The sequence below is a fragment of the Mustela nigripes genome, chromosome 5, assembly GCF_022355385.1.
Source record: "Mustela nigripes isolate SB6536 chromosome 5, MUSNIG.SB6536, whole genome shotgun sequence".
NCBI lineage: Eukaryota > Metazoa > Chordata > Mammalia > Carnivora > Mustelidae > Mustela > Mustela nigripes.
The window spans coordinates 79,588,308-79,612,544 of NC_081561.1; the positions used below are offsets into that span (position 1 = coordinate 79,588,308).

Consider the following 24,237-nt stretch of genomic DNA (forward strand, 5'->3'; position numbering starts at 1 on the left):
GCCTTAAAAAATAACTAAGAGCTTGCTCACTTGTGCGTGCTTTCTCTCTCTTTCTCACACACACGCACGCGCACATGAACCTTTTCTACCATGCACCAGAGTTTCCCCTTCCATCCTATGTGTGTCAACAAGGGCCATAACATGCCAAGCAATTTTTCAAGTCTTATCAGCTAACCATCTTTCGTTAATGCCACTGGGGATAGAAGTGAGTAAAATGCACACAAGATCAGCATTATTCATTACTCTCTATTTGTCTCACTTTCATAACTATGAAACTAAAGGTCAAAATGTAATTGGATAAATATGTATTTGTTTAGATGTATGCAAAGATTCTCTAGAAGGAATCTTTAATAACATTAGTTTCTTCTGGGGGAGAAGATAAGGTAGCTGGGGGATAGAGGTGGGAGGGAGATTTTTCCATTTATATCTTATTGTAGCTTTTGAATTTTGAACTTTGTGAATAGGTAACTTATTCAAACAGCAAATTCAAATTATTTTTTAAGACACTATTAGCTCTATACACAGTAACACTGATTAGTTGCCAGACCATATATCTTGAGTGTAGAAGGCATTTTTCTAATCAATTTTGTCAGGCATATCAGTGTGATTATCAATGTTGTGACAAATAGGTTTGTTTATTTTGTAGTTTTTTGAATAGTGGGTTTTTTTTTTTTTTTTTAGAAAAAATTGGTTTATTTTACAGTGTGCTTTTATAGGCAGCATCATATTTTAGGAAGGATGTCAAACTAGAAGCAAAAATACCTAAATTCTGGACTGGGCTTCAATAGTTACTTCAATAGTTACAATCCCTTTCCTGAGTCTGGGTGGTAAAAAAGAATATATATGGTCCTCTCCCACTCAGAAAATTCTCATTCTATCCATACATAATAAACATTTCTTGAAAATACAGAAAGAAAACAGAAGGAAGGAAAGAAGGGAGGAAGGCAAGCAACACTCCAGTGATGACAGCAGTGAAGTAGGGCGGTCATGTCTTCTCTTTCTGTGCTTACATCCCTTCAAGACCCTCCCTGGACACTCAACAGTAAACATAAGCTTCCAAACTGCGTTGAGGGAGAGTCAGAAAGATGATGGTGAGAGACAAAGAAGACAAAGGAAGGAGATGGGGAAGGCGTGAACAGGTGGGGCACAGGGGATTTTTAGGTCGGTGAAAATACTCTGTAAGATACAATAATGATGGATACGTGTCATTATACGTTTGTTCAAACCTGTAGAACGTACAGCCACAAGCAAGAATTCTAATGTCTACTATGGACTTTGAGGGATTATGATGTGTAGCTAGGCATTCACCCATTGTACCAAATGTCCCACTCTGGAGGAGGACATTCATAATGGGGGAGGCTACGCATGTGGGGATGGGGGTACATGAGAGATCTCTGTACCTTCCTCTCAATCTTGCTGTAAACCTAAAACTGCCCTTTAAAAAAGTCTTTTTTTTTTTTTTTCTTTTTTAAAGGCAAAGGAACACACAGAGAGACAAAGAAGGTATCCAAAAAGAGCAGAGCGGGGCGGCGGGGTAGTTGTGGGGGGTGTGGATGGAGGAAGAAAAGAGGAGGAGGGTGGAGAGAGAAACCAAAGCTAAGAAAAAAACAGGGACTGACAGCATGAGACCAGGCTAATGGAACAGAATCAGAGAGAGACGAGACAGAGACAATGGGTCCAAGAAGACAGAGGAAGAGAAACAGACATAGACAGATAGAGAGAGACTAAGAAAAAAGGAATGGGACATACGATTACCGGACAATACAATTCTACTATTTTAAGATGGGTTGAGATGAATGGTATGGTGCCACGTGGTCACTTACGAAGCCACAACCGTCCTCGTCCAGGAAAGGGTGGGCCTGCAGCAGGGCGTTGACCACATCATTGTACTGCTGGGTGCTGGGATACCTGATGAGAGCAACAAGGGGGACATGTTTCACCTCAAACAGCCCGTGTTCCTTCCTACAAGTTGAGTCCAAATTACACTCACTGTTCTTTAGATCCTTCTATATAACAATGTAGATATTCAAATATTGGGCAACGTGGGGCTTATGACCAGTATGTCATCCAAAATCTGAAGCACACTGGATCCAAATGAGTTCTATTCTACTCAGAAAACAGACCCTCTCCCAAAGCAGCGGGTCCTCCCATATTACTCACAGTGAGCCTTCCAGATACTTAGTCATGTCGGCCTGGAGAAACTCAATGATCCTTATCCTCATGCTGTGATCGGGACACTTCTGTTCTGCTAACATGCATTTGACATCATAGGGAAACTCTGGTAAAACATAGGACTGAGTCCATTGCAATGCTTTTGTCCTTGCTAGCACGTGTTTCACATTCCTTCTGCTAAATAAAAACACACAGAGAGTGAAATTCTATTTCAAAGAGAAGAAACCTGTGAATTCTCTACATCCTGAGAACTTATAATATCAACTACTTTCCTGAGGGCTAAATATGGAATTCATCAATCCATCTTGCATCCATTCATCTATCCGCCAATGGTTGAGGGCTCATTAGGTATCTCTGTTTTCTTTCCCTTCGCACACATATAAATATTTGTAGTTCTGGAAAACGTGTCTTACTAAAATTGACCATGGAATAAAGCCTGAAGTTGAAAAGAAAACTGATTCATTCATCTTGAAGACATAATAGATAATGCATAGCTCAAAACTGAACAAAAGGCCCAACTAAAAGGGAGTAAGTTCCAACTCAGCAAAGCAAATGAGGCACACAATTAGTTTCCAGCACCTGATCTAGGAAATTCTTCTAACTGCTTTACTCTGTTACTGTTTATAGTGACATACAGGATCCATTTAATTTAGTTGGTCTTTGGCCATTTTAATAAGGTAAACTGAGTTTCTAAATTAGAATTACTTATCAGATACTAACATTCAGATGAAGTTTCTAGAAAGAACTACAGAAAACTATAGCCACAGAAAACAAATCAAGCTGATCAATGTTTGCCTGGGGCTGGAGATTGGAGCAGGGATTGACTATAAAGGGGTGTGAGCGAAATATTCAGGGGGATGGAAGGATCCCAAAATGGACTGTGATGGGGGCTGCACATCTGTATAAATTTGCCAAAATCAACTGAGCTGTCGCTTGTAAATAGATGAATTTTATGTTATATAAATGATACCACAGTAAAGCTATTTATAGAATTAAACATCAGAAGGACTTGTAAAGTTAGTAACTGATCATCAAGTGTGTAAAAAGAAGAATCTATAGTAAAATTTCCTAGCAAGTTACCAGAGGCAACAGGCTTGCCTTGGAATGGAAGCGAAGAAGCAGAGGCGAGCCAAGTGGAAGACAAGAGAAGGAGTTCCTGAATTAGCCCAAGTAGATTTCCTGAATTAGCCCAAGTAGATTTCCTGAATTAGCCCAAGTAGCTTTATTTTCTGGCACGCCCATGGAATCCTTCGTTGTCCAAACAAAATTCTGATGAGTTTTGAAAAGCCAGGCTTCCTTTAGAATATGAGGTCATATATTATAAGAGTGCATGAGGCATGATGAAACATAGGCAATGAAGAAAGAAGAGAGAGCACTCCCCTCCCTTTTCACGATAAGCTCTTTTATTTCCCCTTTGGCAGTCCTGTATCAGTGGGGAAAATATGTCCTGGCTAAAAGAACCACACGGATAATGTAATGCTTGATCCAATGAAGCAGCCGGCAATTCTTAGATGAAATTCGTGCTTCAGCCCAATCTCCTTCTAGTATGTTTCTCTCATTTCATTTACTCTTTCGACCAGTCGTTACTGGGGGTCTACCTTATACCATTTCATTTTCTACAATCCCAATTTCCTTTCCTATTGCATTAACTTCTTTCTTTCACCCGTGATCTATCCTTTACCCACTCAGAGCAGGGCTGTAAAGTAAGGCAAGTTTTGTTGGCTGTGTTTTATGCTTTCCCAATGATTCCAAAAGTTGCTGTAACTGTGCAGGTGTTAAACTTGGTTTCCATACATCTTACCTCCTTTCCCCCCAGAAGTTTTTAGTGGCTAAATTAGCTGCATGATGCCTTTAGGCTTTGGAGGTTGCTATCTCTTATTGTCCTGCACCAGTGGGTAACTTCAGTATTTCCACGTCATCAGATAGACCTTTATACAATGTTTACTTTCTTGTTCTATGTATTTTCCTATATGTCACTTCTCCACAAAATAAGGGTAGGGACAGTACAGGGACTATACATTATTTTTTTCAAACTCCCTAAATGTAGCTAGACACATACCAAGCTCTATCAAAGCTAGTTACTCCATCTATTCCATTTTCCCTTTAATAGCATCATTAGGCAAAATCAGAGGCACCAGTTTTTTTTTTTTTTCTTTAAATTAAAGCAATTCAACAAGGTTCTGGAAGTGAGGGGAATACAAGTTATGCCAACTAAAACAAGTCCAAACAAATATTATGCAAGCAAAGGGACTCCCCAGAAATTAAAAATACACTCTAATTTGGAAGCAGATAACTGCACACACAATCATTTACCATTCCTCAAATGGTATTTGCATTGGATCAAAAAAAAAAATCTTTACGGTGAGGTTAAGATTATTCATCTTGTGTTAATTGAGGAACAGTTGAGCAGAACATCAATAGAAGTCACCCTAGAGCAAAGGCAGGGATCAGAAAGCAATCCCAAACTGAGGACACTAATATTTCGGTTCCCACCTCAGGGCCAGTACTCTTCAACAAAATACCACAAAACAACAAACCGCTGATCCAATGGATCTCAAACCTGGGGGTCCAGTAAAATCAACGGGAAAGCTTCTATGACAATATTAATGGCTAGTATTGAGCCCAGTCTAACTGACTCAAAGTCTACTGGACTAAATACTCATAGGTAGAGTTAATATTTGTAATACAAAAACTTTTAATAAAGTTGATACATCTGATAAATGGCAGAATCATTATTGCAATATACATTAATTTTTAAAAAATTATGAGTTGAGGTTCTCATGAAAAATCTCGTTGGATTCTGAAATGTCTTTTAAAAATTTTCTTATATTTCTTTTAATTTTTAAAGAAGTTTTAAATTTATGTACAATTTAACATACCATATTGTTAGTTTCAGAAGTAGAATTTCATGATTCATCAGCTGCAATACAACACACAGTGCTCACTACTTTAATTATGGTGAAAATTCATCTAATATTGGGGTGCCTGGGTGGTTCGGTGGGTTAAGGCCTCTGCCTTCAGCTCAGGTCATGATTCCAGGGTCCTGGGATCGAGCCCCGCATCAGGCTCTCTGCTCAGCGGGGAGCCTGCTTCCCCCTCTCTCTGCCTGCCTCTCTGCCTACTTGTGATCTCTCTCTGTCAAATAAATAAATAAAATCTTCAAAAAAAATTCATCTAATATTGCAGACGGTAGGGGGCTCGCCTCAGATAAGGAAGATGGCTCTAGTAAGAGTGGGTCAGGTTGAGCACCAGCTTTCTCGGGAAAGATTTCAACACACAGAAGACCAAGGTTGAGCCGTGGCAGTGAGCAGAAGACATCTGTCTGTTACACGGGAGCAGAGACTTTCTTTTATCTCCAGCAAGATACTTTTGCTTTAGTGGAGTTAGTGCACAATGGCTGACGAAAGGATGAATGTGGTCAGCTGAAAAGAGTGGTTATCTGTGCACGGCTGAATTCAATTTGGTCTCAACAATATTGTTAACATTTCAGGGTTCCTCACTGCATTCACTAGCCCGGAGAGCCAACTCACCATCTACACTCCAAATATGTCCCTCCCGTCATTCCCATGCTGCCTTTCCTTAATCTCTTGCACGTTGATCTCTTCCCAGTCACTTCATAAGACTATATCCTCAAGAGTCAATGATGATTTCCTGATTTACAAATCCAGGGCCTTTTAAGACTGGTCTTTTAATACTTTTCTGATCACACTTAGGACAATTGACCACTTTTGCATATCTCCCTTCTTTCTTGTTTTCTACACACGATTTTACTTGCCTCCTCTCTATCTCTCCAAGAACTCATTCGTTTTATTTGCTGACTTTTTTGTCCTTTATCCTCTGTGAGAGTTTGCACATGGCTTGGACTTTGCCCTCTTAATCCTCAGTATTGATCTATGCTTTCTCCCTCCTACAGCTCACCCAACCCCCAGGGCCTCAGCTCTGAGCTACATGTTGAAGGACTATAAATCATCCATAATCTTCTCTTTTCCATGCTTTATCCTCCACCTCCAGCAATTTGTACATTATTCATTTCATAGTCAACATGTCTAAAATAATTTATAATCTTTTCATTTCAAAGCCACTTTTCCATTTGCTATGACTGAATTGTGTCTCCCCCACCCACATTCATATGTTGGAGCCCCCATCCCCAGTGAGACTGTAGTAGGAAATAGGACTGTTATGAAAATAATTAAGGTAAAATGAGCCCCTGATATACAGGATTTGTGTCTTTATAAGAAGCGACATCAGAGAGCACACTCTCTTTCTTCATCATATTGGCCATTTGCATGCCAAGAAGCCAAAAACCAGAAACCAAAGTGGCTGACACCTTGATCTTGGACTTTCCAGTCTCCAGAATGTAAGAAATCAGTTTGTTGAAAACATCCAGTCTATTTTATTATGGCAGCTGAGTTGACTAAGATACCATTCCAATTTCCATGTGTCTTTCATTGTATCACTTTGTATCTCTTTAACAACTCAGGCTTAACAGTTCAATGTCTTAATTCTTCACATCTGGGTGTCATGAAAATTTCTCTGTATCTTATCTCTTATATTTGCCTACTTGTCTCCATTGTCCGAGTTACTACATTTATCCAAGCATTCATCACTCAAATGCGGACTACTTTGATAGTTAACTAGCAGAGTTCTGCTTCTGGAATGGCCTAATTAGCTCACACTGGACATATTATCCTATGAATAATAGCTATTAGCATTGGACAACATACAAAAATAAACAAATAAGCAATAAAAAAATTATCAGAAAACACCAGAAAGTAGAAAAAGAGCAGGCGGATTCTGAAGAGAATCTACACTTGGAAGAAAATAAAGACATAGATTTTCCATTTTATGACTTTTGGCCTGAAGGCCGGCCTCAGGCGGTGCTGCTCAAAACTCTAATAGAAAACCTGAGGTCTTTCTGGACTACTGAATTAGTGGACAGAATTTGGGCAATCTTCTCTCTGAAAAGGGAGAAGAGAATCGTAGAAAGGAGATAGCTAGCAAGAGGAACTACGGAATAAACTGTCCAAATCTTTGGCTGATCTAGAATTTCACATGTGCATAGCCCAACTAAGAATAAGAGAACTAAACTTGGATTTGGGTTGATCCCCAAGAGAGTTTTCAGTTCAAGTCCAACCAATTTTGTTGCGTTGCAAAAACAAACTAACCAACACTCCACACTCTTAGAGTAAATAGTACAAAATCAAGAGTCTCCACACTGTGACATTCACAATGTCTAAGATACAATCCAAAATTATGTAACATAAACAAACAAAAACCCCAGAAAAGTGTGACCCTTTCTCAAGATAAAAACATTTAATAGAATGTAATGCTGAGATGATACAGATGTCAGTGACTTGAAGGAAAATATGCTAGAATGATTAAAATAATAGGACATCACAAAATTTGAAATTTAAAAAAAGTACTAGATAGGATTAACAGTAGAATTGACATTATAAGACATTATATAGAGCTTGAAGGCAGAGCAAAAGAAATAGTCTAATCCAAAAAATGAGAAAAGAGACTGAAAACCAATACGGTAATAGTTCATTTTTAAAATTCTGTGTTTTCATATTTTTTCCTTGTAGATACTCATAAAACCTTCTCCTCTTGATCTTCTCTTTAATTTTACATAAACACTGCTATCATCATGTCAGGGGAGCAGCCAGCTGGAACTGGTTAATGGCTTCCAGGTTACTCCTTGACCCAAGACATAGCAGGGACCCAGTATACTACACCAGTCTTGCTTGACATAGTAACCATGCCCAAGAGAACAAAGCAACTCAGGTTCTAGGCCCATGGCTCCTGATCTAACTGACTGACCACAGCAAACTATGCTAACTCAGACCTGGTCATCTGAGGTCTGGACATATAAAGAAAGCTGTCAATGATGATATTCAAAAGTAACATCTCTCTGTAGCTTGCCAGGCTCCCAGGTTCCTATAGAGAAGCTCTTCCTAGCACCCTATTGCCCTGTTATGATAATGAAATGGATGTCCAAGAGAAATATCCAGAAGAAGACTATCTCCAGAGAGAAGACAAACAAGATATTCAGACATGAAATAGGGCTGGAAAAGAAGACTATATATATGGAGAGTAGGCTATTACTAGCCTCATTCATTTGTCCTAATCACATAACAAATTTTGCCCTAATTTGATGAACCCTTGGACTGTCACTTCAACCATTGTCTTTTGAAGCAGTTTATTCTGAAGGACCACTCATGTGGTCTGTGACTGACAACTGTCACAGTACCTGGAGTCTACAGAGGAAGTCAGCTGTCTCTGGCTTATGTGATCTGATAACTGGACATCATGTATGAGCCACATGCAGCCCAAATACCCAAGAATCCAGCATTTGGTTCTGGGGGGTACTATTTCTTGTCTGTAAAAGAATTAAAAAATACTTTAGGTACTGCAAGATTGCTGGGATTAGACAGAAGCCAATGTGGAAATTTCACTGCAAATCTAGAAGTCCCATAGTTTAAAGACCAAGTATATGGGACAGCTGAAACTTCATTTTCAACACCTGACCATACTTGATGTTTTGCCCATTCTGATTCTTCATGGGAACTTCACCATTTTCCCAATTGTTATAGGCTTGATACTCTTCCTATTTACTTACAATGTAACCTATATGTTGAGTGACATGGATGATTCAGGATTCTTCTGTCCCTAGCAATCAGATACTAAGCATTGAACAGGGTAGACAGGCCATCGTGGACCCAGTGCACTATGATCATCTCTTTGACCAATAGCACCTTCAGTATCTGGTCTCCCTGAGAACAGTATGATTATTGCCTTTTCCGAAGGGAAGGTCTCAGTAAGGTCCATCCTTCGGCTATCAGCCCTTTGGGTTCATGGAACTCTCCCAGAAGAAAATGACTATGATTTATTAACATATTTGAATGTAAAAATGTATGTTTGGAAGGAAAGACCTGGAACTATTCCCTGCAATAAAACCCCATTTAAAGCTATTGAATCTTGGCAGCTATTTTATCCCCCTGAAAGCAGATACTCTTGCTTTAGGGAGAATATAAACTCTTGAACCTCCAGACCAGAAAGGAAAATTTCTCATTCTTCCCTTGTACATCTCCACAAATAAAGCAGGTGATAGGGTTTTTAGATTCTGTGAACAAAAATAAAATTCATAGTGTGTAACTTCTGAACATCCCAAATTTGAATTCATCATCATAATAATTAGGACCGTTCATCATATGGTCCAGTTTGGGGTTATCTTATCATCAGCTATCATCCAATGTGACTTCTCAGATCTAGCCTTCTCTGTCTCCAGAACACACTACCCATGTGTCAGCAGTTGTTTCTCTCACCCTGAGAGTCTGAAGTTTCCCCTCCTTCCTCTAGGCTCATCTTAAGCCCTCTCTTTTGGTGGACTTTCCTCCACTCTTCTGGCTTTTGAGGAGTCTTCCCTGTCTGCACCCCCCACATGGCCTAGTCCAACTAAGTCTTACCTCCTTATCTGCCTTGATTTCCTTGTGAATTTGTGGAGTGGAACAGTTTGTAATAAAAATGTTGTAAATGATTTAGGAACATTTGAGAAAGATATAAAATTTAATATTCTATGATAAATACAGTCTTCTATTCCATGCATTTGTGTTTTCATACAAAAAAAAAAATTGACATCTTTCCAAAAGGAGAGTTCTGTTACATTAAAAATTCCCAACCTATCTCAAAGGATCTATTGACTAGCAAGGCATCAAGCTGATGTGCCAGCAAAAAGAAAGACCACACAAGTCCTTTTGTTTGAGATACGAAAACCAATGGGACCCAGATCCTGGAGAGGCAGATCTGGGATTGGAGCAGTATCCTCTGTAGACACAAAAGGTACACAAGAAGTAGGCTGTGGCTGTGGAGAATTACCAAATGATCAAACACACTCCTCTTTCCTCCAAAAAATCCTCCCAAAGAAGTTCTTCTCAGTGTTTCACCCAGGTTCAGCTGTGTCCCATAAGGCTTCTCTACAGAACCAGAGTACCCACCACACTCATCTCAATCTTGGTTGACTTTCGGAGACACAGTCATTTCATGAATCATCCTTGCTTTTTTAAATTTCAGCACCCCAATGACACTTTTCTCCAAGGGCACCTGCTGAAGAGATCATCTGCCACCTTCAGGAACAGTGATATTCTTTTAATCTTACAAAATAATATGGCTTTCCAGTTTTCCAGGAAGAAGAGCAAGGGACAAATGGGGTACTTTTCTGTGAAGAATATCCATTATGGCTATAGCACTTGGTCTTCATATCCAAAGTACCTCCAGGGGTAGTCTTCCCACCATAGGGAGAGAAAGTGGTGACAAATACTATGCTCTCCAAGGACCAGACTGAAAGACTGGTCCCAACAGACTGTGTCCCAACAGCCACTTTCTTTTGAGATCTCATTTTTCATTTTATTCTTCTCCACACCCAAGCTCACCGACTTCATACACTGACAGTGTTATTGATTGCCATGCCCAGCCCCGTGTTATGGATTGACATGCCGAAGCCGAATGACATGTGACCACAACAACATCTAAAGGTTGAGATGTTTTTGGAACCTAGAAGAAGAAGAAGGAGGCCACTGAAGGCTCAGACATCTGTTTAAAGAACTTGCTGTCATCTTAGCCTAGAAAAGAAGAGGATGTTAGAATATGTCTCTTCAAAATAGTGATCACAATTCACAACTACAAGTTACACAGAGACGTCGCCCTATTACACACCAGTGCTCTGGAAATGACCTGCTTTACTTTAGTTCAGCAAGACTCTCCACTGCTGAGACAACAAGGCAAACAAGAAGTTTGGAAAAGCTCAGTAGAGAGATACATGCCAATGAACAAGCTGAGGTGCCACCTCTGAAAACAGGGAACAATGTCAGCACAAGACATGCCTGGACTATGAAGAAAATGCTCTTCTGTTGCTGGAACTGATGGTCCCCACTGCCAATACAGAAAATGTTTGCTCCACATTATCAGCATTCTGATGTTTGCTTTTAATTTGTGTTTTAGAGCTGCGGGCTTTCACATCTGCCATTTAAACTGTCAAGCTTCCAGAGGAATTTAGTTTCTGAAGAGCATGTGTGAACACATAGTCAGACCTAAAAAGGGGGTAGGGTAGAAATGTGGAGGGCATCAGGCATGTGCTGTGGCACAGACAGAGAGACTCCGCTCAAGTTCTCCCATCTTTGGCTGCCAGTGTGAGATTCAAAGACCCAGCAGCCTTGGGACTCTGACTAATCACAAAAAGAAGCCTAGAATAAACAAATATTTTATGTCTTCCCATTGTTCAACTCCTCGTGATATTGACAGACCTACAAAAAATCCAGAAACTTCTAGTCTTTATCTTTACTACTTATACTTACGAGCATGACAGCCACAAGAACTTACAGATAGGTCTCACAGAGAGCTATCATGTCCAAGTCCCTCTTTTCTGTTTTTGTTCCTCATGCACACGTAAGCAAAAGTAATGAGATGTTACCTACTCCGCTGTTGCAAAATGGTTCAGTACTACCATTTCTACTTTAGAAGTATCAAAATCTGATCTCTCAGGACTGAATGCATCTAAAGCAGCTTAAGAAAAAAAAAATCCACCTTCATATTACTAGACTTTTGGATCCCGAACTCACAGAGAACAGTATATGTCCCCAGAACAACTTTTGCAGGGGCCGGTGGGGTGGTGGTGGTGGGGGAATCTGGCCCAGAGTGCTGGCTTTACATGCCTCATGGAGCAAGACCTTTAGTGACTTGGTTTTCCCCCAGCCCTGCTCACCTGGGCTGGGGTTTGCCAGTTCCATCCACTAAATGGCTCCATAAAAATCTCAGTTTGGCACCTGAAAGGATTCAGGTAACCTGATTTATCTACTGACTATGACTGTAGGTATAGGCATTCTGTGGCTCTCTGAGGAATGGAGAAAACCAGACTTGTGAACAAAAATGGCAAGTCCCTCTCCTTGAGACGTTGTGTTAGTGAATGGTGCTCAGAGTGACTCCTGTCTGGTGTTTACTTATATGTAATGCTAATGTATAAAGTAGTGAGGAGAAAAAAGAATAGGAAAATAAAGGAAGGGAAAGGAAAGGGGCAAAAGAGAAGAGAAAGAAAAGAAAATAGGAAATGAGAAGAGAAGAGAAGAGAAGAGAAGAGAAGACAAGAGAAGAGAAGAAACAAAATAAGACAAAATGTAGTGAGAAGCCCCGGGCTGCTTCTATTCTATTGAATAGACTATTAGACCTCTCCTTCACAATGCTCTTCTGATCGTTTTCTTATTTTGGATAATGGCACCACCATCACCCAGTTGCTCAAGCCTAAAATACAAGAGAAAACTTACCACTAAGCAAGATTCTTCCCTCCCCCAGGTTAATTAACCACCAAGTCCTCTTGATTTTATTTTTAAATATAATTTTCGCCACTACCACTGTCTTAGTTTAGACCTTCATCATCTATTGCTTAAACTTGAGTCCAGCACCTTCCTCCTCTTATCCTTTCTCCAATCCATTCCCTACATCACTATCACAATAAATGACAAAAACTCCCTGTGATCTCTAGCGGTGGCTCTCGATTCTCATTATGAACTAGAATTGTGAGTGGAACTTTAAAAAAATATTGATGCACTGGCGGTGGGGGGGCATCTAAGTGGTTCAATAGGTTGAGCATCTAACTTTTGGTTTCAGCTCAGGTCATGATCTCTGGGTCCTGGGATTGAGCCCTGGTTGGGCTCCGAGCTCAGTGGGAAGTCTGCCTGAAGATGCCTCCCCTCTGCCTCTCCTCCCTCTCTTTCTCTCTCTCAAATAAATAAAAAAAAAAATCTTAAAAAAAAAATTACTGATGCACAGGTCTCACACTGTCTGCTTGAGCTGCTGCAACAAATTAGAATTGGGTGGCTGAATCAACAAACATTGACTTCTCACAGCTCTACGCAGTCTGAGATCGGGGTGCCTGCACAGCTGGTACTTGGTGAACACCCTCTTCCTGGTTTACAAAGGCCATCTTTGGTCGTGTCCTCACATGGTAGAAGGATAGCCAGCAAATTCTCTGGCCTCTTCTAACAAGGGCACCAATCCCATCCATGAGGGCGCCAACCTCATGACCTAATTACCCCCCAACGTCCCCCTTCCAGATACCATCACATTGGGATTAGAGTTTCAACATATGAAATTTGGAGGGACACAGACACTTAGTGACACTGACAGCATTGCATGTCACCAGAAATTCTCATTGGTGTCGTGCCTTGCTTGCTACCCAAGGGTGGCCCCAGCCTTGGCATTCCCTAGGAACTCGTTAGACACGCTGAATCTCGGGCCCCACCCCCAGCCTATGAAATCAGAATCTGCAATTTAACGAGACGCCCCGGTGATTTTCAAGTACAGAAGAGCTCGAGGAGGACTGGTCTGGGACCCTGGTATCATTTGTTGAAACCCTGCAGGGGAACTTGAGTTGCTCAGCTCATGAGCAGAGCACAGAGCCTCCTTACCTCTTAGCGCTTCCACAACTCCATCTCCTCCACCTCTGTCTCTCACTTTCCCAAAACACTCCCATTTAACTTTGTCGCCTCTGCCCTTTCAGGGGTTTGTTTGCTTTGCTGTGAATGTCCCTTTCCTTTCCTGTCCTGTTTTCATTCAGCTGGATTTCTAATCACCTTTCAAAATCCTTACTCCGTTTTTGTGAAGTACCCCCTAGAGGCTTTGTCCATACTTGCTTCCCTGAAAGTCTACTTCTTTCTCTTCTGTAAGAGAAAGAAGGGGATGTCTGTCCCCTGCGCCTCTCCGCTTCTGCATCTCTTTCCCGCACGGCAGTCATCAGCAGACATGCTGGTCTTGTCCCTGAGAGGCAGGGGTCCCCTGGACGAGGACTACAAGACCCCTCACTCCCCTCCCTCACAGTCTAAATCACGCCTAGCTCATGGTGTACATTTAGTGACTTTCGTACTGAACAAAAAGGGGGAAATGATTAGAACTCAAGCTTATTTCAGATCTCTGAAGACTCCATACTAGATTTAATGGGAATGTGCAAGGGTCTTATCAAGGGTCTCAGCCCAGTTTCCCCTGATTCTGCAGTTCCTGTCTGGCCGGGCCCGCAAGTATCCTCTGCTGAAGGAAATTTTGGTTCTAGCTTAGTGGCCCAGCATTCCTCACTTCATTTGGGTCTGTGCTCAGGCATCACACACTCAAAGTCAAAAGACTTCCTAAAAGTGCCATCTGAAATAGAACCCTCCTGAACGCCCCCCAGCCCCCACACATAGGAGCTGCTCACTCTCTATGCCTCCTCCTTTTTTCTTTGCATTACTGATCTTCATAGCACTTAAATATATTATAATGGAATGTTGCATTTATTGGCTATTTTTCTCCTCCTTTAGAATGTGGGGCAGGAGGTTTGGTCTGCTGGCCCAGACACAGCATGACCAGAATCAGCATTCAGTAAATATTTAGGTATGAGATCAATGAATGAATCCTGGCTTGGGTAAGAAATCTTCAAGTCAGTATTTCCCGCCTACCCGCAGATCTGTTTTGTAGTGTTAATAGATATGACCCAGAGAAAGAATTCTGGGTGGAACAAAGTTAAATGGGTTTTCTCACTGCAGGACTCCTCATAGCATTTACTCTGTTTGTGTACACTGGGACATCGCTTATTAAGGACTAGAGTTACAATGTAACACTTCCAAAGCTCAGACCCTTTAGGTACAGCTATTTCAGATACCCTGGGGGCGGGGGGAGAAGCGCGCTCCTGCATTTCCCTCTGAGGGATCCTTGCTCTACTGGCCTGTGACAATTTATTACATGTATTGTCTTTGCTGCACTTCACTGAACCTCCTTCTACTGGGCACTGATTAAGATGGACCGATGACTGCAATGCCCCTTATCTGAGTGATCGAGCCGACAAACAATATATCAAGTGGGAACCCATTGTCATTTGCCTAACTGGGCACAGGCAGTCGGGTAAGATCATTCTGCATTTCCAAGGAAATGTAGACCAACAACACAAATCATTAAAATAATTTTTAAATATGCATGAAACCATGACTAATTTATAATTATGCCCAAAGAGAGAAGCAAAAACATCTGCACACATATACTTAAAGTTTAGCAAAGTGTTTCTAAGTAACATTTAGGAAACCTCTACCTCCTTATTTGATTTCATGCCTTATTAAACACTAAAACGGAAGCAAATAGTGTAAATGAAAAACAAGGGATGGCTTTGCAAAAAAAAAAAAAAAATCTCTTTCCAAAGGGTCACCAGTGCTTGTTGAAGATGGGTCTTCACAATCAAGGAAGAGCATTTAACCAATTCAGTCACCCATCACCAGAGAAATCTGCATTATATCACAGTATCCTAGCATTTCCCTGACTCCCAAAATTTATCCACTGGGACACACACATCTCTACTAGAGACTTTTCAAGGGCCAAGCTCAGGTGGTCAGCTTGCCTCTAGAGCATTCTTTTTCTTTCTTATTTGCAAATAATCTGAGTGGAAAGCACATGGTTGTTTTAGGGACAATAGAAAAAAATATCACAGGAATAATTCGAGCCACCTTGTATGGTGTGATAATGGTTGCCATGTACTTGAATATGCCATCCCATTTGGACGTCAAGAACTACATAGGTAGGCAGATGTTCCCATCTTGCAGAGACCACCTGTCAAGTAGATGGAGGAGTCAGGATTCCAGAGTAGGTGTGTGTGCCCAAGTAGACACTTACTCCACTATCTCTCCCTGTCTCTTGAGACCAGATGGCTTTGTGAAAGCCTTATAACCAAATGCCATAAGCTTTCTAGCCTGTACTGGATGAGTGACTCATGAATTCTGGAGTTTAACTGTTATAAAGTCAGCATATTTAGCATGAACTGTATCAAGAGATCTAAAAAGAAATTGATGCTATTCAAATATTTATCCCACCCCAAGGAGATATATTAAGTCTTTCATTGGATGGCGTACCTTCAGTTCAATTTAAAAATTCCTACTTAGATTCTGTGTGCCAAGGACCATGAGGACTGTGCCAGTGCCGTGTTTACAAAGACAAAAAGGTGTGGTCTTTGCCCAGAAGGCGTTTTCCATCTCATGAGGGAATAAAGATGTTAAAGTGATCAATTCCATGATCTCTGTTTAAAAGTAAAGCAAGAGATACATAGAGGAGGGTACTACACATAGAAAAAGAGCTCTCTGCATGACCTGGAATAACAAAATGGAGGGGCTCGTAAATGAGAGGTTTTGAGCAGAATCCTCAAGGATGATGGGAAAGGGAAGGGGGCAACCCGGACACAAAAGCCTTGCAACAGGTCCTTCTCTATACCTGTTGAAGGAATAGCACCCCAGACAGAAGGGCAGGAGGAAGGAGGAAGGGAGGCAGGGGGGCTCCAGTGAGTTTAACTCACACAGCTGGATGACAGGGTCCCTGTCTGAGACAGGATGTGGGAAGGGAATCTTCAGTCCAGTCCCCCATACCCTCAACCTCCCCCCACCCCCTCCCGCATAAGCAAGGCTCTGGATAAAAGGCTGGACCAGAGTGAAAATATTTAAAATAAGCGTATGGCCTTTAATCTGCCTCTGTCCACAGCACAGCTGGTTGCCCAAGAGGGGACATGGTGTCCATGCTGGACCCCTTAGTTTCTCTCTCTTAGACACCGAACAAAGCAGCACTGAAAGACTGAGTCTGTTGGCTGGTATGAGCAGTTTTCAGGGAGAATTTTCTTTGAAGTCAGTGCTACGGCAAGGTAGTCACATGCCAGGCAGTCTGAACAGTGTGGGACAGCCACGAGTAGTGGGATAAACTCATCCCTTTGCCCCGGGAACTTACAGGCTTTGTCTCGGCATATGATATGAAATGTTTTTCTTACAACAGACTCCCCCTGTCTGGGGTTAGTTGGAGTGGATCTGTATCTCTTGCACTGAAGTATATACTAAGGTGGGTGACATGAGGTCACTTTTTGAACATATTTAACTCTGAGGTGCTTGTGGATGGAGAGGGCAACAGGCAGTCCCAGGGATTAGGAGAGACTTGCCGGCTACAGAGAAAGATATGGGAGTATCTGCTCTGCTTTCCAAACCCCCCTATGTCTCTCCATTTCTAAGCCATTTCTGTTTTTTCTGCCCCCTGTGAAGCGCTATGAGGGATGAGAGCCACCTGTGTTCCTCTGACCAGCTGTGTGAAAAAAATGCAGTAATAATCCTTCTCTGCTGGTATCACAGAACCGTTAATGAGGATGAAACGTCGTCTGAAGGTTTAGAAAAGAGAGGGGTGCCCAGGTGGCTCAGTGAGTGACGTGTCTGACTCTTGATTTTGGCTCAGGTCATGATCTCTGCATTGTGAGATCTAGCCCCGCATCAGGCTCTGGGCTCAGCACAGAGTCTGCTTAAGATTCTCTCTCCGTCTCCCTCTGCCCCTACCCAGCCCTCCCACCCCCACTCATGCTCCCTCTCTTAAAAAAAAAAAAAAAAAAGACTTAAGAAAGAGAAAAGACCTACAGAACCCATAGAAGGCAACAGCCTCATCACCCACCGGCAGCAAATAAGGAGAGAAAAGTCCTATGAGAAGTGGGACAACTACCTGGAATTGTGTTCTAGGAGCCTAAAGCAGTGCCCTGAGCGCTTTCCATGGGCTTCTGCTGGGCTCAGCACTCGGCAAGCATTATCCGTTTTTACATAATGGTCCCCACAAAAGCACCATGAAGAGAATAATATTGTTAAGATTCCCTGCTGTGCAGATTTGGATACTGCTTGACAATGGGACTAGGGTTGGGCCACAGAGACTTATCATCACTCTTCCTCTCTCTCCTCACACCTGAACAGTTACAGAAGGGACTGATTGTTTCTGGAAGCTGAAGCTGATGAAAGGAGTACTTGAAAACTCCTGGTTCATTCCATGCACCCAGAGCCTACCAAGGAAAACACTCGAAATCCACAAGCACCCATGGGCAGAAAGCAAGGGAATGAAGCCATCATTAAAATGTATTAACATCTCCTGAACCATAGTTCAGACCAGGAAGACCATCGGGGCTACATCTCACCTTGTCATTGCCATACACGTTCTTGTTCACCTCCCCAAGCAGAAGGCAGTGGTATCAAGGAAGATGGGCTCTAATACTGAGAGATCTTCGGGAGCTGGGGTCTTTGTGCCCAGGGGTGGGGTGCAAGATTGAAGATGGTGAAGAAAGAAAGAGGACAGAGAGGACAGCCCAGAGCCAAAGCCTATTTTGGAATAGCTCCTGATCAAAGGTGCAGCTTTTTCCTGACTTTGAGGGGTTGCTGGGCCCTGAGGCTACTGCCCACGGTCCCCTCCCCTGAAGGCAGTAGATCCTGCCTGAAGTGAGAATGACATATTCAGGAAAACTAGCCAGAAGCCTTTGGACTTCTCTAAGTCTCAGTTTCGTCTACAACCATACCACCCTGAACACGCCTGATCTTGTCTAAGGCTCAGTTTCACTCATTTATCAAACAGAGAGAATAAATGCTCACCTTGCAGGACTGATGTGGACTGAATGAGATGATAATGTGAAAGTTGAATGAAAACTATAAAGCACCCCCACTCCCCAGCTTGACTCTTCCCTTCCGCCTCCCGCCACCAGCTTGACTATTGCCTGATTATTCTCCTATGCGAGTTGACGTCTCTCCTTTCAATGATAGGACATTTAAAGAAAAGCATTTGTTGGTGGGTGACTGAAAACCATAAGCATCATGACGGATGCACAAACCACACAGGCCAAGTGGCCGGGGAACGCCAGTAGGCCGCCATGACTCTGTACCACATCTTACCTACATCTGCCCTTGAGGCTTTGTCTGACTTTCATATTCCTGGGTCTAATTCTCTAAGTTTATGGTTTCCCTTTGTTCCAATGTACCCCATATATGGAAATACTACAGCACGTAAAATCCAGTGTAGAAATACAAAGAAATATTTGCCAAAGCAGCATCTCCAACAGAACCGTCAACTTAAATAAACTACAATGACAAAATTCTAAACAAAAGCAAAGACACCACAAAAGCATACTCTATGGGGCATTATTCCCTGAATAAATGACATTTTTGTGGCTACGGCCAATCATCCCAGTTTATGACAGAGGAATCCTCTTTCTCCTTAACATGTACTTGAAAGATGCTTACTATCATCTCCAAACTTCACTTTTCCAATATAAAGATCACAAGTTTTTATCTCCATCTTTTACCAAATCTCTTCATCACTTGATTAAAGATTCCCTTCTGATAAAACAAAAGGTTCCTGCTTTAGAAATGCATTTAAACATAGGACATCTCATAAAAAATAGAGACAAATATTATCATTGAGCTTTAAAATGTTTAGAAGTTAGCAACCCCACCTCTGTTTCAGTACTCTTTGGTCGACTAGTCCGTTTTCAAGGTTTTCAGCTGCATAGAAAGATGGTGTCTGCTGCCCACAGTTGTCTGGACTAGGGAATTGTTCATCCCTGTCACCAAGAAAGAAGAGTTGGGTTAGGACCTGTTCAACAGGAGCCACAGCTGTTGAATCTCATGGCTGCCCTGAGGGTAGAAGACAGCCCACAGTGACACCATAATCCAGCTCCATGTTAAGGTTACAACTAAGAAAACAGAAAAGAAAGGACACTCTGGAATCATCTCACACAGTGGTTCCTACATGCCAGGATGCAGACTGATACCTGCTCACAATGCTATTTGCTCCAATCGGTCATATTATAAATGGTGTTATGGCAATCCTTTCTTCTTTGAAATAATGGTGATAATAGAATGTTATCTTTAGGGTGCCAGGGTGGCTCAATTGGTTAAGCAACTGCCTTTGGTTCAGGTCATGATCCCGGAGTCCTGGGATCGAGTCCCACATCGGGCTTCCCACTCTGCAGGAAGTCTGCTTCTCCCTCTGACCTTCACCCCTCTCATGCTCTCTTTCACTGTCTCTCTGTCAAATAAATAAATAAAATAGATTTTAAAATGTTATCTTTATTGGTTAGTATCCCTATTCTGCCAAAAAAACAAAGTGATTAGCTCTACATCAGATTCCTTCTCCAGTCCCTGCCCTTATTTTGAGGGGGGGGGGGGATGTCTCTTCTCTGTGGAATCCAATACTCTTAAAACCACAGTCCACTAACTACCCCCCTTTACAGCTGGTATGGCTGAAGCCCAGAAGGAAAAGCAAGTTGCTCTCAGCATCAGGCTCCTCAGTAGCGGTGCCAGGAGTTGACCTCAGTCTTCTGACTTTCTTTGATTTCTCTACCAGCTGCAGCAACAACAGCAACCGAAAAGCAACTGCAAATACTCCCACCTATTACAAGTTCCTGTGATTTGCTCAAGTCCGAATAGGATGCCAAATACTCTGGCCAGATATGGCCTACAAATACTTTTCAAAAGAACATACTGGGCAACCATTAGCCGTTAAAAGAAGTCTGCACTCGATTCGAAACCCATCTGCAATCTCTGATCCAGAACGCCATTATCGACTCTTTAGAAGGAGTCTTAAGCATCGTTTAGTCTACCTACTTCATTTTGCAGTTGAAACTAAAAAAAGCCAAGCAAATCTCCAAGGTCAGATGAGTAGCTATCATCAGAAAAAAGGTTTGAAATCAAGTGTTTTGAAACCTAGCTTCAGGGTTCTGGTTACTACGCCCAGTTTCCTAGCTTTAGTAAGCACTTCCTGAAAGGGTTTAATTAAATAGCATGCAACAATATATTTGTCACAGGACAACATATTATTTGATAATAAGCAAATATAGCCAATAAAAGCTTAAACCTAGTATAACCAATAACCCCACCTGCAACTGTGGCTTTGTACCAGATTAATTTAACCAGTCCTTAAAGTGATTAAGCTTTTTACCACTAGAGTGAAAAGTCGCCACTCATCAATTCCTGGATTACCAATGTTTCAAGTCTTGGCTACACTTGCAAATGGCTTTCTTTACCAGGGTAACAAAGCTTCGAATTTAACGTGAGACTGCTTTGAAGGAGGAAAGATTTTCTCAAAGCTTATGATACAACCAACATCAGTGTGAATTAACATGAAGTTAGGTACTATATCACTTTTCGCAACCTACAGATGAAGCAACAGGAAAGTCAACATTTAACATAATCAATCCAAGGCAGTCGTAGAACCAGGAATGCAGCCCAGATTTCCTGGCAGTCCAGCTAGTTCTCATTTACTGGAGAACACTGTAAACTGATCTGCAGTGGAAACAAGGCTGTCTGTTTTCTTCCAAGCTGTGCCTCAGGCAATATCAAGATTCCAGTCAACTGAAGGGAACTTCCAACTTAGAAGGCCAACCCATCCAAGAATGCCGGGAAATTACTTTAAGGTTCACACCCACCCTTTGCAAGAATGGCGTAAAAGCATGCTATGGGAACTGCATCAGAAGTCACATATTGAAGAGTGTGATTTTTACACAGATATGTCAAAACAATGTTTAGGAGAAATCCTTGAAACAAATCAGAGGGTAGAATCTTCAGAGCAACCACGGACCACTCCTTCGAGACCACCTGCCCCACTCTGTGTTCTAAATACCCAAATATCCTAGAAATTAAATTACTGAGGCCAAGTCTCTTTAACCTTGTATTGCTTATCAAAGAGCAAGGCAGCAATTATTACAGATTTAATCTGAAAAACCAAAGACACAGAATAGATATCATCAAACACCATAATCTTACTTTAAAAATTAATGAATAATAGATCTGTGGCAATTATTTAACCTTTGAAACTTGGCAAAAAGTCTCAAATACAGAAAAACCAAGTCAGAATATTTGAAATGATCCTGGGGCATATAGATTTGTAAAGTGAACATTTTAATTTGGTAACAATTTAAATTTGGTAATTAATTTAATTTAATTTAATTTAATCACTTCTTTCCATTGCAGAAGTCAGTGATAAAAACAAAACAAAACAAAAACAACCAAAAAAAAAAAAAAAAACAAAAAAAAAAAAAACAAAAACCATCCCTGAATCTCAAAGGCACCACCAATTCTTCGACATGATTTCTGTGGGATGTGATCATAGCATTCACGATTCGAAGAATACTCCCTGAGAAATTAGAAAACTCATTGTGGCAAGAGTCTTCAGCAAATGATACTGCGAAAACCTCTAGAGGAGAATATAAATTACTTACTATAAGAAATTCTTGGCAAATAAATACATGAATAAATAAACAGTTTTGGGGAAAAGCAAAGGAACACCAAAAGATACCTTTCCTAAAACCTGATTTTAAAAAACCCCAAACTGCAGGAGTCCCTTTGCACTTGTGTTCTACGTACACTCTAACCACCTGCTACAGAGCTTTCTATATAGGAACTCCCAGTTCACGGGACTTCCCTAACAACTGGGGTCATTGTTCAAAAAGCAGTGTATTGAAAAAAGAAAAGAAAAGATGTAGATCGATTCATGAAACTTTCAAAAGTGTCCTTAACGAAGATACTAGAAATACTGTGCCTACAAATTTGCTGAAAATGGTCACAGTTTTCAAAACATTTTTAACCCCCACATGTCATGCTCTAGTCCACATCGAGAAAGCACAGCATCAAAGCTAAGGTCATTCAAGAAGAGACTTACTCCCGGGCTGCTCCTGCTTGAGCGAGGGAGGCTATTTCTCTAAGGCTCCCAAGGGGCTCCAGTCTTTGACTCTTCTGCTTATATTTTTTAATTAAATCCATCAGAACAGCCTGGTGCCCAATTTTCTTCACCAATTGCTGAACCATCCGATCATTAAGAGCTAGAAGAGCGGCCCCACTTACTTCTTCCTCTGGGAAAAAGAAAAAAAAAAAGTCTCCACATGCTTGTCCAGTCCACACACACAACACTCTGAACAGGCAAAGTCACTTCTGATTTTAAAAGGATCATCTAAACTTACCCTCTGAAGTTACAAAATTATCTCTCTTTGACAAAGAAAGAAGAACACTGACACCTTATCATTCCCAACAGCTGTCTGCTCCTAAGAAAGTATCAGAATGTTGAGTCACAAAGAAACTTTTTGCTTCCCCAGGGGGCCTCCCCACTTCGGATTATTCTCTGTAAGAGGCACTGTTTTTATAAGAAAAAAGGTTTCTCTGAAAATCCTTCTTTATAGTAACTCCCAGGCAATATCCAATACTTGTAAATCCAACACTGATCAGAGCACAGGCTGCATTCTTTAAAGACAAAAGCGATATCAAATGCCAATAGCCAAGGTGTATTTTGGCTAGCTCTTCCTACTTGGCTTTATTTCAATTTCTTTTTCGAATATTACATCCTCCTCTGGATGTTAGGTACAGTCAATAAAGAAAGGGAAGTTCCCCAAAGTAGCAACTCCACACCCACATGCGCATGCATTAGGCAACAAGAGTAACTAATTACTAATTACCAGTAACAGAGGACAATCATTAGGTAGGCTGCCCTGTTAATATTTTTTCAAAGTGTAAACAACTCACCTTGAAACCTATGAACTAGCTCTCCTAAGTTTTTCTCCACCAACCAACTGCAGACCTGATCAACTGACCAGGTTTCCATGGCTGTGTCCTGTAAATACACCTGTAGAATGAGAGGTCAGAGAAGGATTCTTCCGTTTTTCTCTGGGATTGTTGTTCTTTTATTTTTTGTTTTTTCCCCAATCAGCTCTCTAATCTCAGCTCCTCCCTTTGCCAGACTCTTTGAGACTCTCAACACAAAGCTTCTTTAAGATTACTCTTTCCTGAATACACATCTAAAAGTTGCTAATAAAACAAATACTCTTTTAAAAAACGAGACCAGTTGGAAACTATTACCTATTTCCTAGTTCTCGAATGTCTTCACCTTCTCCGACTTTTTTTCCACAGGCATCCCTCAGCTTTACTAACAGCCCGCCAAAGCGGTACAACGGTACCCAATCCTGTACCATTAACACCCAGGTCTCCTCACAAAGAAAAGAAAGGTGTGAAATTCACCACTACTGGGCTCATCAGGAAGTGGTTGACATTTACAAAAGGGGTGGGCAGGGGAGGAAGGGAGGAAGGATCAGATAAAAGCCTGACAGAGATACTTCGTAAACCAAGACTGTTTAACCCCTTGTGGCTCCCAGCTAGGAAAGACAGCTTGTCCTCCTGATTACTTTGGTTTAACAAGGGGATGAAGTACCAACCAGATTTCTCAAGAGAATCTGAATGTTTCTTT

At 41.4% G+C, this 24,237-nt stretch overlaps 1 protein-coding gene across 4 annotated transcripts in view; it reads right to left on the reverse strand.

Moving 5' to 3' along the window:
• SAMD3 (sterile alpha motif domain containing 3) overlaps positions 1 to 23,979 on the reverse strand; it is a 52,959-nt gene extending 28,980 nt beyond the window's left edge. The window contains exons 1-6 of one of the 4 annotated variants that reach the window (XM_059399151.1): positions 23,853 to 23,979; positions 23,520 to 23,619; positions 22,666 to 22,855; positions 19,460 to 19,567; positions 2,161 to 2,346; positions 1,824 to 1,908 (exon numbers count right to left, since the gene is read on the reverse strand). In XM_059399151.1, the coding sequence (XP_059255134.1) occupies positions 1,824 to 1,908; positions 2,161 to 2,346; positions 19,460 to 19,567; positions 22,666 to 22,855; positions 23,520 to 23,598 (648 nt within the window). In that variant the 5' untranslated portion in view covers positions 23,599 to 23,619; positions 23,853 to 23,979. Of the gene's footprint in view, positions 1 to 1,823; positions 1,909 to 2,160; positions 2,350 to 19,459; positions 19,568 to 22,665; positions 22,856 to 22,963; positions 23,225 to 23,519; positions 23,620 to 23,852 lie in introns of those variants that run through there. The other 3 variants (XM_059399150.1, XM_059399152.1, XM_059399153.1) reach the window with 3 other exon arrangements.
• Positions 23,980 to 24,237: the final 258 nt, after the last annotated feature.